At 35.7% G+C, this 20,393-nt stretch overlaps 1 protein-coding gene across 5 annotated transcripts in view; it reads left to right on the top strand.

Moving 5' to 3' along the window:
• The window catches only part of PBX3 (PBX homeobox 3), a 243,816-nt gene that overhangs the window by 167,021 nt on the left and 56,402 nt on the right, over positions 1-20,393 (top strand). For all 5 annotated transcript variants that reach the window (XM_071216994.1, XM_012527126.4, XM_004463395.3 and 2 more), the window contains exons 3-4: positions 1,593-1,834; positions 13,118-13,308. In XM_071216994.1, coding sequence (XP_071073095.1) covers positions 1,593-1,834; positions 13,118-13,308 — 433 coding nt within the window. The remainder of the gene's footprint in view (positions 1-1,592; positions 1,835-13,117; positions 13,309-20,393) is intronic.

Raw genomic sequence — 20,393 nt, 5'->3', positions numbered from 1 at the left:
AAGAAATAGCAAATTCATGTTTGCCTATCTTTTATTTTCAGCAGTGTGTTGATACTAATTCTTTTTTATTATTTTATCTAACTTTTGGGGTTTTATTTTTTTATCTAACTTTTTGAAGATAGTATAGTTTCTAACCTTATTTGTTTACTTTAGAACAGGCCACAAATATAATTTTAAATTATGGTATGCTAGATTTAGTATCCAGTTGACATTATTCTGAAGTATATTTTTAAATGAAAGTGATAACTTAAAGTGTTTGGGGGAGGAAATTAAAGTTGAGCTTGTGAGTTCAGAGAACCAAGAGCGCTGTCATTTGTGGGTGTAATTCAGGAAATCTAAAATGAAATGTTCTTAAATTGATAGTAGTTTTAGGTTAGCATATAAAATCACAGAGCTGGTTCTCAGTTGAATACTTGGCAGCTTATAGATGTCACTGTCATGTAAGTTGCATTAGACACAGAGTGTGCACCACTGTGGATAAACAACAGGCACAGATGCAGAGGGCAGAATCGAAATGCAAACATGCAATATGCCAACTTCCTTTCTTCCCCCTCTCCCAAGATGCCTTGTAACTAGTGTGGGAAAACTGCTTTTAAACAGATTTACAGAGGTTAATTGGGCTGGGAGATTTTAAATTATGTTACACATTAATGAAAATGCTGGTTTTGAGCTGTCATGACTCCAGTGCTTTTTATACCATGATAATTATTTTAAAACTTTGTCTTTGGTGTTGTTGAAAACATCTTGGCAGAAAGCCTATGTGACCTGATTAAACCTATGAATTGTCAGCTGTGATCTATAGCACTCAGTTGAGGTTGCTGACTGGGCATCATTTAGGAAGTTCTCAATTTAAAAGGAAAATTAGATCGAGACTATTATGCCCAGCAATGTATTACCATGTCAGTGGCACATTTTTAATACTGTATTTAGCGCCTTGGTTTTAGAATTTGCTGGCAATTGCTTACTAACATTGATTTAATTACCTGTGTTTTAATATTTTTATTATATATATTTTTAAAGAATAGCTAATTACCTCATAATACATATATTTTTCTGCTTCACCTGAAGTTACATGATGGGACAGTCCATCTAATCCTGTTTATTTTCTCATATTTGGCTGTAGCTTGTAAATTAATTATTCTATGGAAACTTTATCTCTGTTCCTCCAATTGTACAGAGAAACAGAGTAACACCTTTTGATGGGCTTGTTTTATATCCTTGAATTTATTTTCTTCTTTTCTTGAAACCCCCAGTTTTATACACCCTTCTTATTTTTATGTTTATATCATCTAAATATGGGAAGCTTGGTGTTTAAAGTATTCTGAGAAGCCAGGGTTACCTAATTCTAATGACCCAATCTGGAATAAATCAAGGGAGGGAAGATATTAGAAATTCTAGGATGGATGTAAATATTATTTTGAAAAGAATTTTCGCTCTTCGTCAAGCTTCTCGTTCAAATGTAAACAATGAACTACCCAGTATGAAATGTAGTGCACTGATGTTGTTTGAACATTTTCTCTAATAAACAAAATACTCACACTGTTTGTCCTCTGTTTCTTGTTTCTTCTCTCTCTGTCTCTCTCTCCTTGAAGGTCTCAGCATCAGAGGAGCCCAGGAGGAGGACCCTCCCGATCCCCAGCTAATGAGACTGGACAATATGCTTTTGGCAGAAGGGGTTTCAGGTCCTGAGAAAGGTGGGGGATCGGCGGCAGCAGCTGCAGCCGCGGCAGCCTCTGGAGGTTCTTCAGATAACTCTATTGAACACTCAGATTACAGAGCCAAATTGACCCAGATCAGACAAATCTATCACACAGAACTGGAGAAATATGAACAGGTCAGCAGCCACCACTCTTATAGTCCTGCACAAACCCTCTATTGCTTTTCTGTTAGATTGTGCTAACCAGTTCTGAGGGTTGTGAGGTATAGGTGTTAAAACAGGAAATACAAGGTCAGTGCAAAAATCCAAGTGAATTGTTTGATTCAATGAAATGAAGACTGAGATTTTGGAGGTAAAGTTAAACCTGTTTTGTCCCATCTACTTGTTTTAGTTTTATTCATTCCTCATATTCACATACCCTTTCTACCACACCTGCAGCCATTCTTCCCCTCTAACCTCACTGCTTGGTGATCTTCAAAGCTCTATATAATTAATATTTATGCACTGGCTTTGTTCATAAAGGGAAGCATTGTGTAGTGAGTTTTACCTCCTATTCTGTGAGTGCCAGAATCCTCCTAGGAATTAATTCTTATTAATTGTGCCAGACTATAGGGGAGAGAGCCAACTTCACAGAGTAATCAGTTTTGGCCTGTTTCTCTGAGGAGGAGACCTCCCAGGATAATTATGGATACCATGGGACAGGGAGTGCTAGGTATTGTGTGCTAAATTCTTGGTTAGAAAAAGAATGGGATTCAAAATGCTGTTCTCAGCAATTATATTAACCATACTTCATTAGATCTAAGATATCTTTGATTTTAAGCTGCATCATTATTTTATGTACCACCAAGGAAAAAAATCACACTGCCAATTTAACTGTGGCTGTGCCTTGGGTTGCAAAATGCTTCCAAACTTCAGAGATGTTAAAATGTTGAGAAAAATAAGCAAGTCAATGAAATAAGGTAAAATATTGGTAGTTGATCTTAAACACATTTTAGTTGTTAATTTAAGGCTAAAATCTTTCTTAGTGTGAGGAATTCCCATTTGATAAGAATTCTTATTTCAAAAGTAATTAAAAAACATTTTTATGGAAATTTAAAAACATGCCCAAAAATAGAGTAGTGTTAAGTTGAACCCTGTGAAATAGCTAAGGTTTTAGGTCAAAAACAATTATGTGGGGAGTGGTTGTAGCTCAGTGGTTGAGAGCCTGCTTTCCACATAAGAGGTAACAGGTTCAATCCACAGAAACTCCTAAAAAACAAAAACAAAAAAAAAGAACCCAACCAAATGGAAAAAACAAATGCACAAACAAAAAAATCATGTGTTCGTAATTTCATAAGGTTCAACCTAAAATAAGGAAATTTCTAGATACCAATCACCTAGATTTTGCCAATATTATTGTCTTCTTACCCACTCTTCTCCCCTTCCCCCCTGCCCCTTATAAATTTCAGGAATATTTTAAAGCAAGTCTTAGACATCATATCATTTCACTGATAAATACTTTAATATGTAAGCATGTACTTCTTAAAATCCATACCCTTTTGTATGATGTGGGTACGGTACTGGTTAGCTTTAGTGTTGATTATTTTATTTTTCTAAGTTCCCATACAGTTTCAGTTGTATATGTTACTTTTTCAATTGCATTTTCTAATATTCTGAATATGGAAGTATTAAGGAAATGCTGAATTCTGTCCCAAAGGTGTGTGTTTGGAGGGAGGTTAGAAAGACTTAAGGAGCTTTTTGTTAAAATGAAGTATTAACTAATATTATAAGATGTTTTCTATTTATTTTTCTGCATAGAACTTTCTGCATCTCTAGTCTCATTTCAGGGAATAATTTTTGGTGTGGAATGTTCAAATCAGAGTTTTAGAAAAATATTTTGTATATGTACCTGAAAAAGAATTCAGCTTTCTGATTTCACATATGAGTAATTGAGAGTAAACAGAATGTCATGATTGGAAAGGTTACCCTGGGCATAAACAGTAGAAAATGGTTCTCATTTGTAGTATAAATCTGATCACACAACTTTAAGTTAAGTATGTCTATCTGTATTTAATAGGTAAGTTAACACCAGTCACCTTGAATGGGAAGTACTATAATATTAAGAGCCAAATATTCCAACTTTTTAGAGGAATTTTAAGAATTTTTTTACTCTCTCCTGTCATGTTTTTTTACCCCTTTGTCCTTAACTTTCTTCTTTATAGCCTTGTTAGAAGTTGGGCGAAGCTGACATCACACAATATCAAGGTCTTGAGCCTCATTGTCTTAGAAATGTTCTAAGAAATTCCCATGAAATTTTTAGTAATCTTAGTCCCAGCTAATAACAGAATCACCAGTTGTTTTGTTTGTTTCCTTTTAAAAAGTCACACATGCACACAAGTTCTTCATAAATTAATCTATATTAGGTGTTTTTTATTTGGGAGTTAAATATCAAACTTGGAAATAGTTTAAAAATCTAATCATGAGGCTTATTTCTGGATATATTCAGTAACCTAATAAAAACATTTAAATTTATATTTATTTTTCTCATTTTAACACTTTTAGAAGGACAAATATAAATGTATGAAACGTATGCAGATTATGGACAAATATATAGGGTATGATGACTAAGTGGCAGATTCCAACTGAATTTAACTTACAGTTTTTCTCCTGTGGGTTCTGAATTATTTTAGAAGTGATGTAATAGCATTTAATTCTCTTGGGTTGTGTTTGGAGCTGGCTTTTATAGCTTTTCTGTTTGTGGTACCCCTAAGTTATAGGATTAGCGACTTTGATATAAGGCTGTCAACTTTGCCTTTCATATTTCAGGGTGCAAGGGCTTTATCTGGGCTGGACCTTTCAGGTGTATGTTTTGGGGTTTCTGGAAGAGCTCAGTAGAGCTAAGAGAGGTGAAGGAATGGCATTTCTGTAATTTCCATTTTGCAGTTGAGAAGATGAGACTCAGAGAGGTTAAGTGATTTGTTTAATGTCACACATCTATTTAGTGTCAGAATTAGGCATTGAAATCAGTTTCTGACAGTATGCCTTCCTTTTCCATTGAATTGTGCTACCACCTATGTAGAATTGGAAAATAATTTAGGAACATTCTGGTTTTACTTGATTTGTCCGCGTTGGATTGCATTTGAAATGGGAACAGAAAAGAGATGGAAGAACGAATCTTTTAATCACTTTCCAGAAATTATATTTTTCCTCCTAAAAGTGAACACAGATACTCTGAATGACAGAAAGCTTATTAGTAAATAGAAAGAATATGTATGTTAAGACAGAGGCTTTGTCATAATATCGTGTTGAGTCTTTTTCTGTAAAGAAATGAACTACTGGAATCTTAGAGCTATTCACTCTACTGTGTTTTGCAACAAAGCTGTAATGAAAATGTATCTGAAGACTATTTAGATTTAGATTGCCATAAAATTAACAAACACCACCTCTGCAGTAAATTAAAGTACCTTATAAACAGAGCCACATTTACAAACCTAAGCAGACTACTGCTATTTATAGTTTGGGCAAAATTAAATCCAAGCTGCAAGGCTCAGTTCTATGTGTGTGTTTTAAGAATGGTACTGTTTTTAAAATCCTGTGGTATTTTTTTCCTTCCTAGGAAATGTCTTTTGATCATCTGTGCCTTTGATATTGACTCATTTCATGATACTTGGTAATAGCCATCTAAATTTCCTTTATCGCTTTTGAAATATTAGACATGAAATATGTATTAGAGTAAGTTTCTTGAATATTACTACCACCCAAAAGGAAACAGAACTGGTTTACTTTTCTCTTGTTGATTCTGACACCCAGCAGGAATATCATAATCTTCAAAGCTTGCAGCAAACTGTCTTATAATTCTTTGTATTGGGTGCATTGGCTCTAGTTGAGAGACAAATCTGGTTGCTTCTCAGATTTCTTGTTGACAAGCTACAAGTTTTGAAAAATGTGGTTACCTTACCTTTCTTTCTTTTTTTTTTTTTTAGGCTTATTTATTTTTAAAGAAGCTTTAGACTACATAAATGTTAAATCTAAAATATAGGGGATTCCCATATACTTCATTTCCCTTCCCCTCCCACACTTTCTCCCATTAACATCATCTTTCATTAGTGTGGTACATTTGTTAAAATTGATAAACACATATTGAAGTATTGCTGCTAACCATGGTCTACAGTTTACATTATGGTTTATACTTTGCACTGCACAATTGTGTAGGTTTTGACAAAATGTGTAATGGCTTGTGTACGTCAGTGCAATGCCATGCAGAACAAACCCAATGTCCTAAAAATGCTCCATGTTATACTTATTCTTCCCTCTCCCTCCCCTCAGAACCTCTGGTGACCACTGCCTTTATATCAAATATACAAGTTTTTCCATTACTAGACTAATAGTAAGTCCACTTTAGTCCATAGTTGCATTCTCCCATTATGTTTGTTCATTCCTCTATCTTAGGAATTTGGGAATGGTGATGCCCGCTCTGCTTCCATTTGAGAAGGGGTTTAGATCCCATAGGGCTACCTTACCTTTCACATATGGACTCTTGTGATTAAAGGCCTAACTGTTATTATAGCTGAATTTCTAATTAGCCTGATCCAAGCATCCTAAGAAACTTTGCTTTTTGTTTTTTGTTTTTATTTTGAGAAGCTCTGTTTTTTAAGAAATGAAGTCTTTCAGTTGAGCTGGTCTTTCTTGGTTCCTCTACCTTCCTATCAAAAGGAGATGGACATACTGGTTTTTGCAAATGGAATTTGATTTAGACATTTGTTCTCAATTAAAAGGGAAAAGATATGTTATGCCCTACGCAGCTCTCCCACTTTGCTTCTACCAAAATAAATGCTTATGTGTAGGCAATTCACTTCGTAATTTACAGCTTCTATAATAGGGATGACATATGTTGAAAACTATCTACCATAATTACATTGAGAAATAGTTTTGCTGAAGGTAAAAGTATTTTAAGTGTCCCAACCCTACTCAAGCATGTGGGAACCTCAGATTAGGTAAAGCACTGGAGCCCTGTGTGTATATGTGCTCAAGACTAATCAGGTACAGCCTGGCTACTGGATGATTGTTTGAGGAATGGAGAAAGAGTGCTGAACGTTTTGCTTTTCAGGGATTTCAATGTTATGTGCTTATATTTGGCAGCAAAATCTCCTTCACTTGTAAAACAATTTTATTTTTATCAGCTTAAAAGAGGCTGATGTTACCAGGTTGGAGGAACAGCCTGTAAACTCCTAATTCCATTTTGCTGTTCTTCTTAATAGTTAAGCAGCAAAGACAAAAGAATATTACCTGATATAAACTTTATAGTTCATGTTCCTAAGCAAGACTATGTTATTCATTGCTCTAAGGGAAGCGTTTCCCTACTTGTTGGTTTTTATGCTAGGGATTTTCCTTGGCTACAATGAGTGTTTGTATTTCCTTTTATTCCTTTCCAAGTTACTATTAGTTTTTTGCCTCTATGTACCAATTTTATGTATGAACACAAACTTGATTAATAAAACAAATCATTTTATATTTGAATACTTTTTTTTTTTTTACTTTGGAAGCAACGTTTATATTTATTCAGGCAATGGGAAGGCAGAACTATAGGTAATCAGAGTAGGACTGATTTGCTTGTAGAATAACACAATAATATGAATTTCTTAAAATTGCCATTTTTGTCAATAATATCTGTCATTTATTGAGTATTAATTATGTACTAGACTATGCAAAGAACTTAACATACTTTATATAATATAGCCTTACAAAAACCCCATTAGATAGGCCCCTAAACCATGCAAATAGGGAAGAAGTGTTGAGGTATAATGGGTATTTTATCTTTATGGCTGTTTCTTAGGCATATTGATCTCATTCTGGTTGGATTAGAAAGATTTTAAGATTTAAAGATTTAAGGTTTTAAATGTCAAATGTTTTTATTCTAAAACAGCAAGAATTGTTGACCTAAGTGTTTTAGTAATACTGGACTAGTTACTTGCGAGGTTATACGAACATCTAGAAAATGGCTGATCTACTTTTTAAAAAAAGATTTGTTATTTATTTATTTCCCCCCACCCCCACCCCTATTGTTTGCGCTCCCTGTCTGCTCTCTGAGTCCATTCACTTTGTACTCTCTTTGTCTGCATGTCTTCTCTTCAGGAGGCACAGGGAACCGAACTGGGACCTTTCATGTGGGAGAGAGGTGCTCAATTGCTTAAGCCACCTCTGCTCCCTGATTTGTTGTTGCTCTCATTATGTTTCCTCTTTGTGTCTCTTATTATGTCATCTTGTTGCATCAGCTCGCTGCGCCAGCCCATTGCACCAGCTTGCTGTCTTGCTCATCTCCTCCAGGAATCTCTAGGAACCGAACCCAGGGCCTCCCATGTGGTAGGCTGGAGCTCAATCACTTGAGCCATATCCACTTCCTGAGATGATAGATACTTGAAGTGAACAACCCACTTATAAACAACATCACTGCTAGTATGTGGCTTGGTGGCTCTTCAAAACAACTACAATCATTTGATCATTCTTGCTGCATTTATATTCTTAAAAAATGTTTACCTTTTATGGAATGAGAGAAGAGACAGTACTGTGCTCTGCTCTGAAACTGGTACAGATGATGCTGTAAATGAGGCTGTAATTTACTTTCAGTGGTATAAAGGGAAAAAAAATCACTTTGCCTAAAGTGTATGCATCTTTCTTAAGGGTGTACCCAGATTTTAATTATCTAAATGTAAATACTTAACGAATTTTACTTAGAGTAATGAGCTAAAGTGCACACTACATAAATGAGATGTTCTAATTAATCATGTATGAACTACTGGTTTAAAGAAAAGCTATGTGAATTCTGTGAATGTTGGGCTATTGCCAAATTGCTAATCAGCATTTGCATTCATAGATGGCTTCACTTAATAAGTTGTGAGGCATTCAGCAAATGTTTTAGGATATTATGAGTTTTATAAGCAGAAACTTTTTGCTTTTAACCCTTTTTTCTCACATGAACCTTTGGCTGCTTCTAAACCATAGGCAGACGCCCATTCTAGGAGATTAAAATATGGCCAGAGAAAAACAAAGAAAGCTAACAACATCTCAGGTATCATTCCCATAGGAGTCTTGAATTATTTACCAAGACATAGGCCATGTCATAGATATATGTTACCATAATATCTGAGTTAGGTTTATAGGAACTAGTAATGTTATGTGTGCAAATTAGAGATGCTTCCATACTCCAGTGCAGCAGTTCTCAAACTTTGTGTTCTTTGGACTTACACTCTTAAAAATTATTGGAGATTCCCTAAGAGCTTTTGTTTTATGGGTTATATCTATCAGTATTATTATAATGGAAATTAAGACTGGGAAAATTATTTATTAATTAAAATACAATAATAAGCTATTATATGTTAATTTAAATGATACTTTAAAAAAACTATAATTTCCTCCAAACTAAAAGTTTAGTGAGATGAATGGCATTGTTTTTACATTTTCGCAAAACTCTTTATAATTTCAGCCTTAATAGAGATTAATAGGCATCTTCTATTTGCTGTTGTTATCAATCTGCTGTCATATGGTTGAAGAAGATGAAGAAAATCTGGCCTTACAGATATGTCATTGGAAAAGGGAGGCATATACTATAGCCTTTTCAGATAATTGTGGGTATTTTTCTTTGGTTTTACATCGAAACTTGACAAGATTTAGTTTCTGAAAGTTTAGTTGCAATGTGAAATCTGAAACTGTCAGTTAACTTTGTTTTTAATAATAAGCTTTATTTTTAGAATAATTATAGGTTTACAGAAAATTGCACAGAATGTAAAGAGTTCCCATATAGTCCACCCCCCTACAGTTTCCCTTATTATTAATTTCTTGCATTGATGTGATACATTTGTTAAAATTGATGAACCATTATTGATAATTTTTAGTAACTAAAGTTCTTAGTTTACATTAAGGCTCACTCTATGTATATACTTCTGTGAGTTTTGACAAATGCTTAATGTCAGGTATCCACCAATATAGTAGCATACAGAATAGTTTCACTGTACTTAAAATGCCCTGTTGTAGTTTCTTAAAGTTTCTTTGCAATATGTAATTTGAAACTAAATCGGTTAAGTCTTTGTATTCTGTTCCTTTAAAACTCCATTGGTCTTATTTGAATGGAATCTACCCATGGATGGTTTTGTAACATGCATTGGTCATTTGGAAAGAATTGGATCTCCAGATTATACATATCTTCTAAATGTTGACATTTCGTTATATAATATCAAGATATCATATTTGTTAAAAAGCAACACCAAACTACGCAGAAAAGCATTTAAGTAACAGGAAACAGTCAAGCTCACAGTGATGTATACAAGTTTTCCAAAATTCTGATTCTCTTGAAAACTTGAATTTTATCATAGGTAACAAATATATTCAGTTGTTTTCCTTGATTTGACAGACACACTTGGTTCACTGAGAAAATGTTTACCAAATACCAACTTTGAATAACCATAATTTGTCAATTTTGCTTTCAAGTAAAAATGGTGTTCCATGAAAAAAAAAGCACTTCAGCTAAAACTCAACCAATCAAGTTATTTTTCTGGAGAAAACCACCCTTTGATCTGCAACAGTAGTGCTTTTTATGTACTGTCCATTTTGTCACACAGAATATTTAATACATGTATTCAAGGGTTAAGATAATAAATGAATAATTTCCATTGCTTTATCAAGGACATTCCTAAGTGAAGTTAGCTTGTTTGTGTGTGCATGTGTTTGCATAGCAGTGAAGAATAATAAAAAAAGAAACATGAAAGATTACCTCTTGTAGCATTTCCCAAAGAGTTTTAGCACATTGGCCCTGTAAGATGCTCTATAGCATACTGTCCACTATAGTTGCCACTAGTGGCTATTGAGCACTTGAAAGCTGGCTAATCTGTATTGATATGTACTGTAAATGTAAAATACATACTGGATTTCTAAGATTTATTATGAAAAAGAGCATGTAAATAACCTCATTCAAATTTTTTAACGTGTTGAAATGTTAATATTATTCATATATTGGGTTAAATAAAATATATTGTTAAAATTAAGTTTACTTTAAAAAATGTGATTACTAGACAATTTAAAAATTACATGTGTGGTTTGCAATATATTTCTGTTGGACAGCACTACTCTAGAAAAAAGTTTTATGCTCAAATTTATTTGGAAAATGTTAGATACACCATTCTCCCTTGAAGATTTATTTTGCATATTTGTATATTAGTAGTTCTGAGGAGTCCTGTAAAAAGAATCTTTTAAGATTTTGGTAAACCCAACATTTCCCAAACATGCCATATTTTTTGGACTATCTATTAACATTGTATAGAACTAGTTATACGACTATAAAACTTGTTGATCACAATTTGGGGAAGCATTATTCTGGTTCAATTTTTGTCATTTTACTGGTGAGAAATCTGAGGGCTAGAGTTTATCAAATTCTATAATGTTGAAGTCATGTAAGCATCTCTCTAGAAAATGTCCAAGAAAAAAAATTACTTATTTTTCTTTGCAGGTTGACCAATGTCTTCAGTTTAGTATAAAATAGTTTAAATTGATGATATAGTATTGAGCAATATCTTAAATTTACTGTTCCTTATTTTGGTTTGTTTAAAGATAGAAAAAACTTCTGATTTTAGAGTTACAAAGTTCCTTAACTTTTTACTTTTATAACCGAGGACAATAATTCTTAACCTTTTTAAGTTATGGATTGGATGAGACTCCTGAAAGGAAAACAGAAACTGTACAGATTCTCCCCTCAGGAATTGTATAAGTGCAAACATGCCATAGGACTTCAGGGATTTCGATTTCCTAAACCTATTCATGGACTGCAGGATAAGAATTCTTCACTGTGGTTCAGGGATAATGCATTTATGGATATTAACCAATAGTACTCTCTTGGACAAAATGTAAAGCACTGTGGATTGTGGTATAAAAGCCCATCAATCAATGGATGTTTATTGGATACCTACTGTGTATATTGTATAATTCTGAAGAATCCTGTGACGCTAATACAAGATAACTACTCACCAAGACTTTAAAATTTCTTAAGACTTTAAACATATTAAAAAAACCTTTAAATAACTTTAAAATAAGACTCATTTTATCTTGCTTTAGAAATATTTGTAGAAAAGCTCTGTAAAAGGTTAGAGTAAGTGAAACACCTACTGTACTCAAAAGGTTAGTTCTCTAATAAGAAGTTAGAAAAGCCATTATGCACTATATGTGGGCAATGTGCAGCATGTCTGTAGGGAAATAGACAATATTATACTTTCAAAATGTGTCTTGCCTTGATCAGTGATTGTTCTGTCTACTCATCATGGCACGGGCATCCATGCAGTAAGGTGCAGAATCTCCTATCCTGCCTATTTGTAAAAATGCCAGAAGGTGTTCATTTTATTTAGGAGTGTAGATTGATGCTTTATTTACCAAGATAGTAATGTTATTCAGTGTAGACCCAATTATGTAATTTTGTAAATCTAAAAGAATGTAAGTGAACTGAAAGAGAGATAAACTGAGGATAGTTAACTAAAAAGTTTGGAACCCGATTCTGATTCCTATTTTCCTGATGTCTCTGCCCTGAAGAGTTAAACTGCTTTATGTATCATCCAGGGGTGGCTTATATCCACTGATAGAGCCTGCACCACAGCTAAATTATACTGAGACATTGGAATACTTAGTATCCCAGGCCCTTTATATGCTAACCCAAACCTACCTTTCTAGAATCAATCCTCTCTGCTCCCCTACATATTCTCTATTCCTACTAGCCAATCTCTTAACTTGCTACATTCCATTTACAGGGTTTTTCTTCCTTCTGATTTCCATGTTTAACCACCCCCAGAAGTTCTCCCCATTCTTTTAGGCCCAGATGTCACTTCTGCTATGAAGCCTTGTGTGACCTCTGTCTCCAAATGAAAAATATTCCCTCCAGTACTTATTTATATCTTCCTTGTGGCATTTAGCACAGATTGCCTTGTGTGAGAATTAGTTTTCTATAGATTTTATTTCATTGAAGGCCAGGTCCACATCTTGCTCACCTCTGTCTCCCTCAGGGTATTAGGAAGAATTTGAAGTTTGTAACACTTTTGTAAGCATTTATTGAATAAATGTAAAATCTCAGAGACAATAGAGTGTGCTTAGTATTAACTATTAACATATATTTTTACATATATATAGGAATTGATAGAGAGCATACTCCAGTGGGAAATCTCATTTTGGAATTGGGACAAAGTAGAGGTAGAGAAGGAGAGGAAGGGGGTGGTGGAAGTTGAGTGTTAAGTCTCCTGTGCATGTCTGACCTTTCATAATTTCAGAATTCTTGCTGCCCCATCTAACTGTCACTGCCATTGCACAAGTGTCTTAGTTTTCATTTTACCCTGCCCACTGCCAATAATGCTATTGACAATTGCAAATGAGGTAGAAGTTCAGATGAGCTAATGTCTGACTGTGATAATATAAAATACCAGTTTCTTAAGGAGTGATTTTTTTCTCCCCTTACAGGCATGTAATGAATTCACTACACATGTGATGAACCTTCTTCGAGAGCAGAGTAGAACACGTCCCATTTCCCCAAAAGAGATTGAAAGGATGGTGGGCATCATTCATCGAAAATTTAGTTCCATTCAGATGCAACTCAAACAAAGCACTTGTGAAGCAGTTATGATTTTAAGATCAAGGTTTCTTGATGCCAGGTATGTGAGGCTACAAATCTATTGTGTGGCTTTTTTCCCTTTTCCCTTCTTGTATATTGTATTCTGTAAAACTGGCCAGTTGGTCTTAGATTCTTCTTTAACTTGGTTATAAAAAGTCTTCTTAGAGATAGCCAGGTAATTTCACCTCATAGTACCTGCCCTGCCAATCTCTTCTTGTCTGGGAGTGGTAGTGCTGTTAGCTGCCGATTCGGTGACCTAGGAAATGGATAGAATTAGTGCTACTACTAATGTCTTAAAAAAATGTAGCCTTTTGGTTCTTATGCTAAAACATATTTTTATGCACATAACTTCTCTTGCGCCACCTCAACTCCCTGGTCTACTGTATCTCTTATTTGTCTTTCCTCTGTGTCTCTTTTTGTTGCATCATCTTGCTGCACCAGCTCTCTGCTTGAGCCAGCTTGCCATGCAGGCCAGCTTGCTGCGTGGCCCAGCACTCTGCTTGGGCCAGCTCACTGCGCGGGCCAGCTTGACTTCACGACGAGGCCCCAGGAAATGAACCCTGGACCTCCCATATGGTAGACAGGAGCCCAATCACTTGAGCCACATCCACTTCTCTCTTGAAAGTATTGATACTCCTAATAAGGAGGTGTTATTATTGTTAATAGCAAAACCCCAAACTGTTTCTCTAAGTAAGAAGGCCTATTGATTTCTACTGTAAGGATGAAAATTTCTCTTTTATCTGGAGCTTGCACCAAATTCCACGAGAATTAGGTAATGAATTGATACAGTGTGTTTAAGACCTACTGGATGATATACCAGAAGAATTGTCAAATTCCTACTATACGCTGCATCCACAGAGATGCCTCTTAGGCACAGCTAGAGATCATAACCAGTCTTTAGTTGCATAAAGGAATTTTTATTTCATTTGCTTTCTCCCCCTTGGATTCTGACAGAAGTGATAATTACCATCAAAATTGCACAATATTAAAGAAAATAACTTTAAATTAGCTTCTCAGTCTGGAAAACAAGGTATATGGAACAGTCTTCATAACAAAGCTCTTCTTTAGAGCCAAGTAAGGAAATAGTTGGCACCTAATTATAGGAAATTTTAGTTTTACTGAATTTTTCTATTTTAAAAATACTAATCTCATTATGGAAAATTTTGACAATGTATAGACTAAAATAATGAGGGATTAGAGACAACTGAATTTTTATTACCTTGAAAAAGTCACTATAAATAAATGTTTTAATAATATTTCATTCTGTTTTTTTGGAGGGTGCTTTTTTAAAAAAATGTTTTTATGATATATAATGTGCATAATTTGATCTCTTGCTTTAAAAGATTATCACAAAAAAGAAATTAACAAATATTTTTCATAAAATATAAGCTCTGAGTTCAAATATTATTTTAATGGTTGAATTCTCCCAAATGGGTATATAATAAATAATTTCCTTAGCCCATTCCCCTAATTTTGAGCACTCAAGTTGTTCCCATTAATTTCTATTATAACTCCTTCCTTCCACAAGTATTTATTTGTTCTGAGGATATAGTAATGGCATACTTACCCTAATTGAGTTTATAATCTACTTGGTGAAACAGATAATAAACAAGTAAACAAATACACTTTCGTATACTATTTGATAATGTAATGAAATGTCATATCAGGATGGTAAGTGCCACAAAGAAAAATAAAACAAAGTAAGGGGAGAGAAAATGACAAAGAGGACTCTTATTTTAGACAGGTTTTTTTTTTTAAACTAATGTTTCAAAGAAAATTTTTATGCCTTGAATATTTTTTCATTAGAGAATTTGTGAGTTTACAAAACAGGGATGCATACCATACAGGATTCCCACACTTCACCCCACCACCATCACCTTGCATTGTTGTGGAACATTTGTTACAAATGATGAAAGAACATTTCCATAATATTACTGCTAACTATAATCCACAGCTTAGATTTGGTTTATTTTTCCCACAGATCATCCTATTATTAACACCATGTATTAGTGTTGTATATTTGTTATAGTTTTTGTGAGAATATTCTCAAATTTGTAATGTTAACCACAGTCTATCATCCACCACAGGCTCACATTGAATCTTTTTTATCTTTATTTTTAATTAATTAATTAATTTATTTATTTATTTATTCCCCTGTTCCGCCCCCAGCCCCAGTTGTCTGTTCTCTATGTCCATTTTTGCTGCTTTTTCTTCTTTGTCCGCTTCTGTGGTTGTCAGCGGCACGGGAATCTGTGTCTATTTTTGTTGCGTCATCTTGCTGCGTCAGCTCTCCGTGTGTGCGGCACCATTCCTAGGCAGGCTGCACTTTCTTTTTGCGCTGGGCGGCTCTCTTTACGGGGCGCACTCCTTGTGCGTTGGGCTCCCATACGTGGGGGCCCTGCTGTGTGGCAGGGCACTCCTTGCATGCATCAGCACTGCGCGTGGGCCAGCTCCACATGGGTCAAGGAGGCCCGGGGTTTGAACCACGGACCTCCCATTTGGTAGACGGGCACCCTATCCACTGGGCCAAGTCTGCTTCCCCTTTTTTTAATCTTTAGAATTATTTCCTAAGGATTAATTTCAGACATGGAATTATTTGATTAAAAAGTTTGAACATTTTTAGCACTCTTATTATATATCACTAAATTGTTCTTTCTTGTGTTTCATCCAAAATGAAATATTTCTTGGTCTAGTCTTAAACATGTGCTGTTTCCTCTGCCTAGAATTCCTTTTTTCCCTCTATCTAACCACCTCACCTCTCTTCCTCCCTCTGCAAACTATTCTCCCAACTCCCTCCATAAGTTGGTCACCAGTGATGAGTTGTCATCTGTGAGGGCATCTATCATAGAGCCTGGAACACAGCAGGTGCTTAATAAATATTTCTTGGTTCTAATGAGATCTTATTTACCTTTCCAAGACCAGCTCTTTAGGAAGGCCACCTTAATCATTCTACTGGATGGTCCCTTGTCTTCCCTTGAACATTGATACTATGCATATATAATTCTCAAGACCAAACTTCATGCAGACTACCTTTTACTCTACATTTTCATGAACATTTCTTCTCTCCACTAGTAAACCATAGAGTCTTTGAAAGCAGCAGCTAAGCCTTCTACTTTTATATTGCCCACAACTCCAACAAGTGTCTTAAATAGGCTATAAAAAATTGTTTATTGACTGATGAGAGGAATGAATATTTCTGCTTAGTAGTTTTAACAGTTCAAATTAAAGAGTTAGGGAAGTAACTTCAGAAAACAAACAAAAAACATTTTAAAATTAAATTTATTTGAACATTTTAATAAAAAATATGGTATAAGAAAGATAGTAAAAACTATTTCATGATAGAAAGGAATCCTTCCTAACACAAGTGCTGTCATTATCTTCGCTAATACTTTCCTATTCCTGTTAGCATGCATGCTTATTTTTCACCTAACTATTCATAATATAGACACCTAAATGATTTACTTTTCTTCCACAAAGAGAAAAGTATGTTAACAAGCCAGAGTGAGTCAAGCCAGAATGAGAAGGTGACAAAGCTTAGAGCAGAGTCCCCTCTCCTACAGAGACTGCTGTTAGCATGGGACTGATGTATCACTGCACAATGGCCTGAGGCAGAGCCATTTAAAATGTGGTGAACTCTGGAGGGAGTGACACTTTGGGGGAAATGTTTAATGGGCATTTTCTGCAGAATGTTTTTGCAATATATAAATAAAGTGTAAGTCCACATTCTCTCTTATGTCTTCAAGTGAATGCAAATACTGAGCTTTATTTCCAACTGTCCTCATAGTGCTTCTTAGCAAGCTCTGTATACTAAGAAGTCAACGTTGTTCTGCTCCAGGCAAAAATGCTCATTGAGGTATACCATTCCCTTGTTCACTGTTGCTTTCTACAAGGCCATACTCACATTTTCTTGATAATTAGACAAGTCAAAGCATAGACCAGTGCAAAATATTTAAGAACAAATTGGGTAGGCTCCTCTCCTCTTGTGATAGAAGTATGTAGTTTGGATACAGCCTAAGTGTCTGGGGTGCGATATTCTGTTCTTGCCCACAAATTTGTTCTCTGAGGTTTTTTGATGTTTACTAAAAATTACTCCTAGACAAAACTGATGTCAGCCACACTTAGCTTTTCTTTCCTTGATATGTTTCTGCTCATTTCTCCTTTCACAAGTCCATATTTTTGAAAGATACCCTCTGTCCTTGTGTTTTCACTCTTATCTGCCCTGCACCTTGCTGCTGGACTCTATATTTTAGATTGGGGGTCACAAACTCACGTTTACATATAATGAAATTGGTGGGGTGGCTGGATTGGGGTTGTATTTGGGGCAGTGGGGTTTAGAGCAAACAGGTACATATTTAGGCAGACAGTCATAATTCAGCTTCAAACTGTGGCAACCTTGCAAGAATGTGGGCCTAGCATGACTGAGCTTCCGTTTTTTTCAGAAAAAGTCAGAAACCCAGATTTCTATGAGCACATCATTACAGTATAGTCTCAACAAATGGTATCTGTGGATAAGGTAATACCTGTAGGTTTGACAGTTTAAATGTTTATTCTAGATCTTTCCTACCCTATTTATCTGCTCACCTATCCATCTATACATCAGAGTATGTCTCTTCAAGGTGTCCCCACTTCAGGCCTTGTTCTTATTTTCGATAAATGCTTGACTCCAGCAAAAATGGTAATTGCTATTCTTCTTGGTATAGTTTTCTTCCCTTCCCTGTCTTTCCCCAATGAGCTCCCCCTATCTTAACCATCATCAGTTCCCATTTATTTTAATCCCTAAATAGAATTTGAATCTCTTCTTTATCCCTCAGGAAGCCATAGTTTAAAGCCCCCTTTAAAAAAAAAGAACTGAAATTAAGAAGAAGATGTTTTGATTATACCTAGATTTCTTACTCCCTCAATGCTACCTTAATGTTAAGAGAGACCACATATTTAACTTGACATGTTAGCAACATCATTTTATCTAGAAGAATCTCGTATGGTACATACATTTACAACTGCCTAGTTGACTATCTCTGACTTTTCTGAGTGTAGAATATTACAATTGAGAAAACTATTAAGATTATTTGGAAGAAAGAATGAAGAATATTGTTTGGGAATAAAAGTATGCTAATATTTAGACTGAATCCTTTTAAAATCTTAATAAAAAACCCAAGTATAGATTACTTTTTTTGTTATTTGATAAATGTTGTTAATAAATACTTTGATTTTCCACCCTTCCACCCCACCCCACCCCATTCCCAGCAAAAATTTTTAAAAAAATGTTGTTCCCCTACTCTTTCCCTTGTGAGAAAATCATGCAGGCAGTTGCTTAAGCAGAAAAATCCAGAAGTTCTTCCTAATGTATTTTATTTTCCCTACCTTCCTCATCTCTTCCACATCATACCCCCAATCCAATCATCATCAAAGTCTATTGCCTTTGCCTCTTGAATATCTTGAATCTTTTTATTTCCATTGCTCTCACTCTATGCCAAGAGCATCATCTCTCAAGTGCACCACTGCAGTGAGTTTCCTTAACTGATCTCTGTATTTCCTTTCATGTCATCCTCCAACTATTCTTTATGTAGCAGTCAGAACGATCTTTTTAAAATATGAAACTTAAAATTTTTAATAGCTACCTATTGCTCTTAGAATAAAATCCTAGTCCACAAAGCCTGTTATAATCTGCCCCCTTCCTATCCTTCCAGACTCAACTCAAACATTTTATTTTCACTGTACTCCAGCTTCCTCTAGCCTCTTAAACTTGCCAGATTCTGTTTTTGGACAATTTTCTCTGCATATTCCTCTTCCCCTCTACTCTTTGTCTGACCAATTTCTACACATTTGCCAGACCTCAGATTAAATAAATGTCACTCCTTCCTGAGTCCGCAGTCTATGTGAGGGTTCCTTCTTTTTCCCTCCTCTTTCCCCACTTCCCCAACCCCCACCCCCACCCTGCTGTTTTTGCTGTCTGTGTCCATTTGCTGTGTGGTCTTCTGTACCTGTTTCTCTTTTTGTCTTTTCTTCTGTCTTTCTCCTCTAGGATTCACCAGGATTCAATCCTGGGGACCTCTGATGTAGAGAGAGGTTCCCTGTCAATTGCACCACCTCAGTTCCTGATCTCTGCTGTGCTACATTTTGACTTCCCTTCGTCTCTCTTTTGTTGCATCATCATCACGCTGTGTGATCACTCCCACGGGCACTGACTCACCGCGTAGGTGCTCAGCTTGCTGTGCAGGCACTTGGCTCGCCACATGGGGCACTGGCTCATCACGTGGGTCCTGGCTCAGTACGCGGCTCACCATGTAGGCACTTGGCTCACCATGTGGGCACTCGGCTCACTGCACAGGCACTGGTTCACCACGCGGGCACTCATGTGGGTACTCAGTTCACCATGCAGGCAGTCGTGCATGCACTTGGCTCACTGTACAGGCACTCGGCTCATCATGCAGGTACTCAGCTCACTGCATGGGCACTCAGCTTGCCATGTGGGCACTTGTGTGGGCACTCAGACACCATGTGGGCACGCACATGGGCACTCAGCTCACTGCATGGGCACTTGACTCACCGTGCGAGTACTTGACTCACCACGTGGGCACTGGCTCGCCACAAATGCACACTTTCTCTTTTTCTTTTTTACCAGGAGGCCCGAGAGGTCAAACCCAGGTCCTGCCATATGGTAGGCAGAGGCCTTATCACTGGAACCACATCCACTTCCCAGGTTTCCTTCTTAAAAACTTTAATTTTACTTCATACTTTTCCTTTGTGGCACTTACAAGTGACCATAATTTGTAATTATTTATTTCTGTGAAACTTGTCTAATGTCTTTCTTCCCCCCAACTCTCTATTCTTTCCCTTAGCCCTTTACTCCTCTATAAATTCTCTGGAAAAAGGGACCTTGTCTGTTTTATTCTCACTGGATCTTCTTTGAGTGCCTAGAACACAATAGATTCTCAATAAATATTTGTTAAATAAATTAATGTATGAAATGTATTGTGCTTCACATACTAATATTTCTCATAGTGACCCTATACCTTAAAATGATTTGGGTAGTGCTTTGGAGGATGCCAAGAACATAATTTACAATATTTAATGATAAATTAGACCTTAGGAATGTTTAAAAATAAAAATCAACTTTTTTTTTTG

Source organism: Dasypus novemcinctus, chromosome 8 (genome assembly GCF_030445035.2).
Source record: "Dasypus novemcinctus isolate mDasNov1 chromosome 8, mDasNov1.1.hap2, whole genome shotgun sequence".
Taxonomy (NCBI): domain Eukaryota; kingdom Metazoa; phylum Chordata; class Mammalia; order Cingulata; family Dasypodidae; genus Dasypus; species Dasypus novemcinctus.
This window is presented reverse-complemented; position numbering and strand designations above follow the sequence as displayed.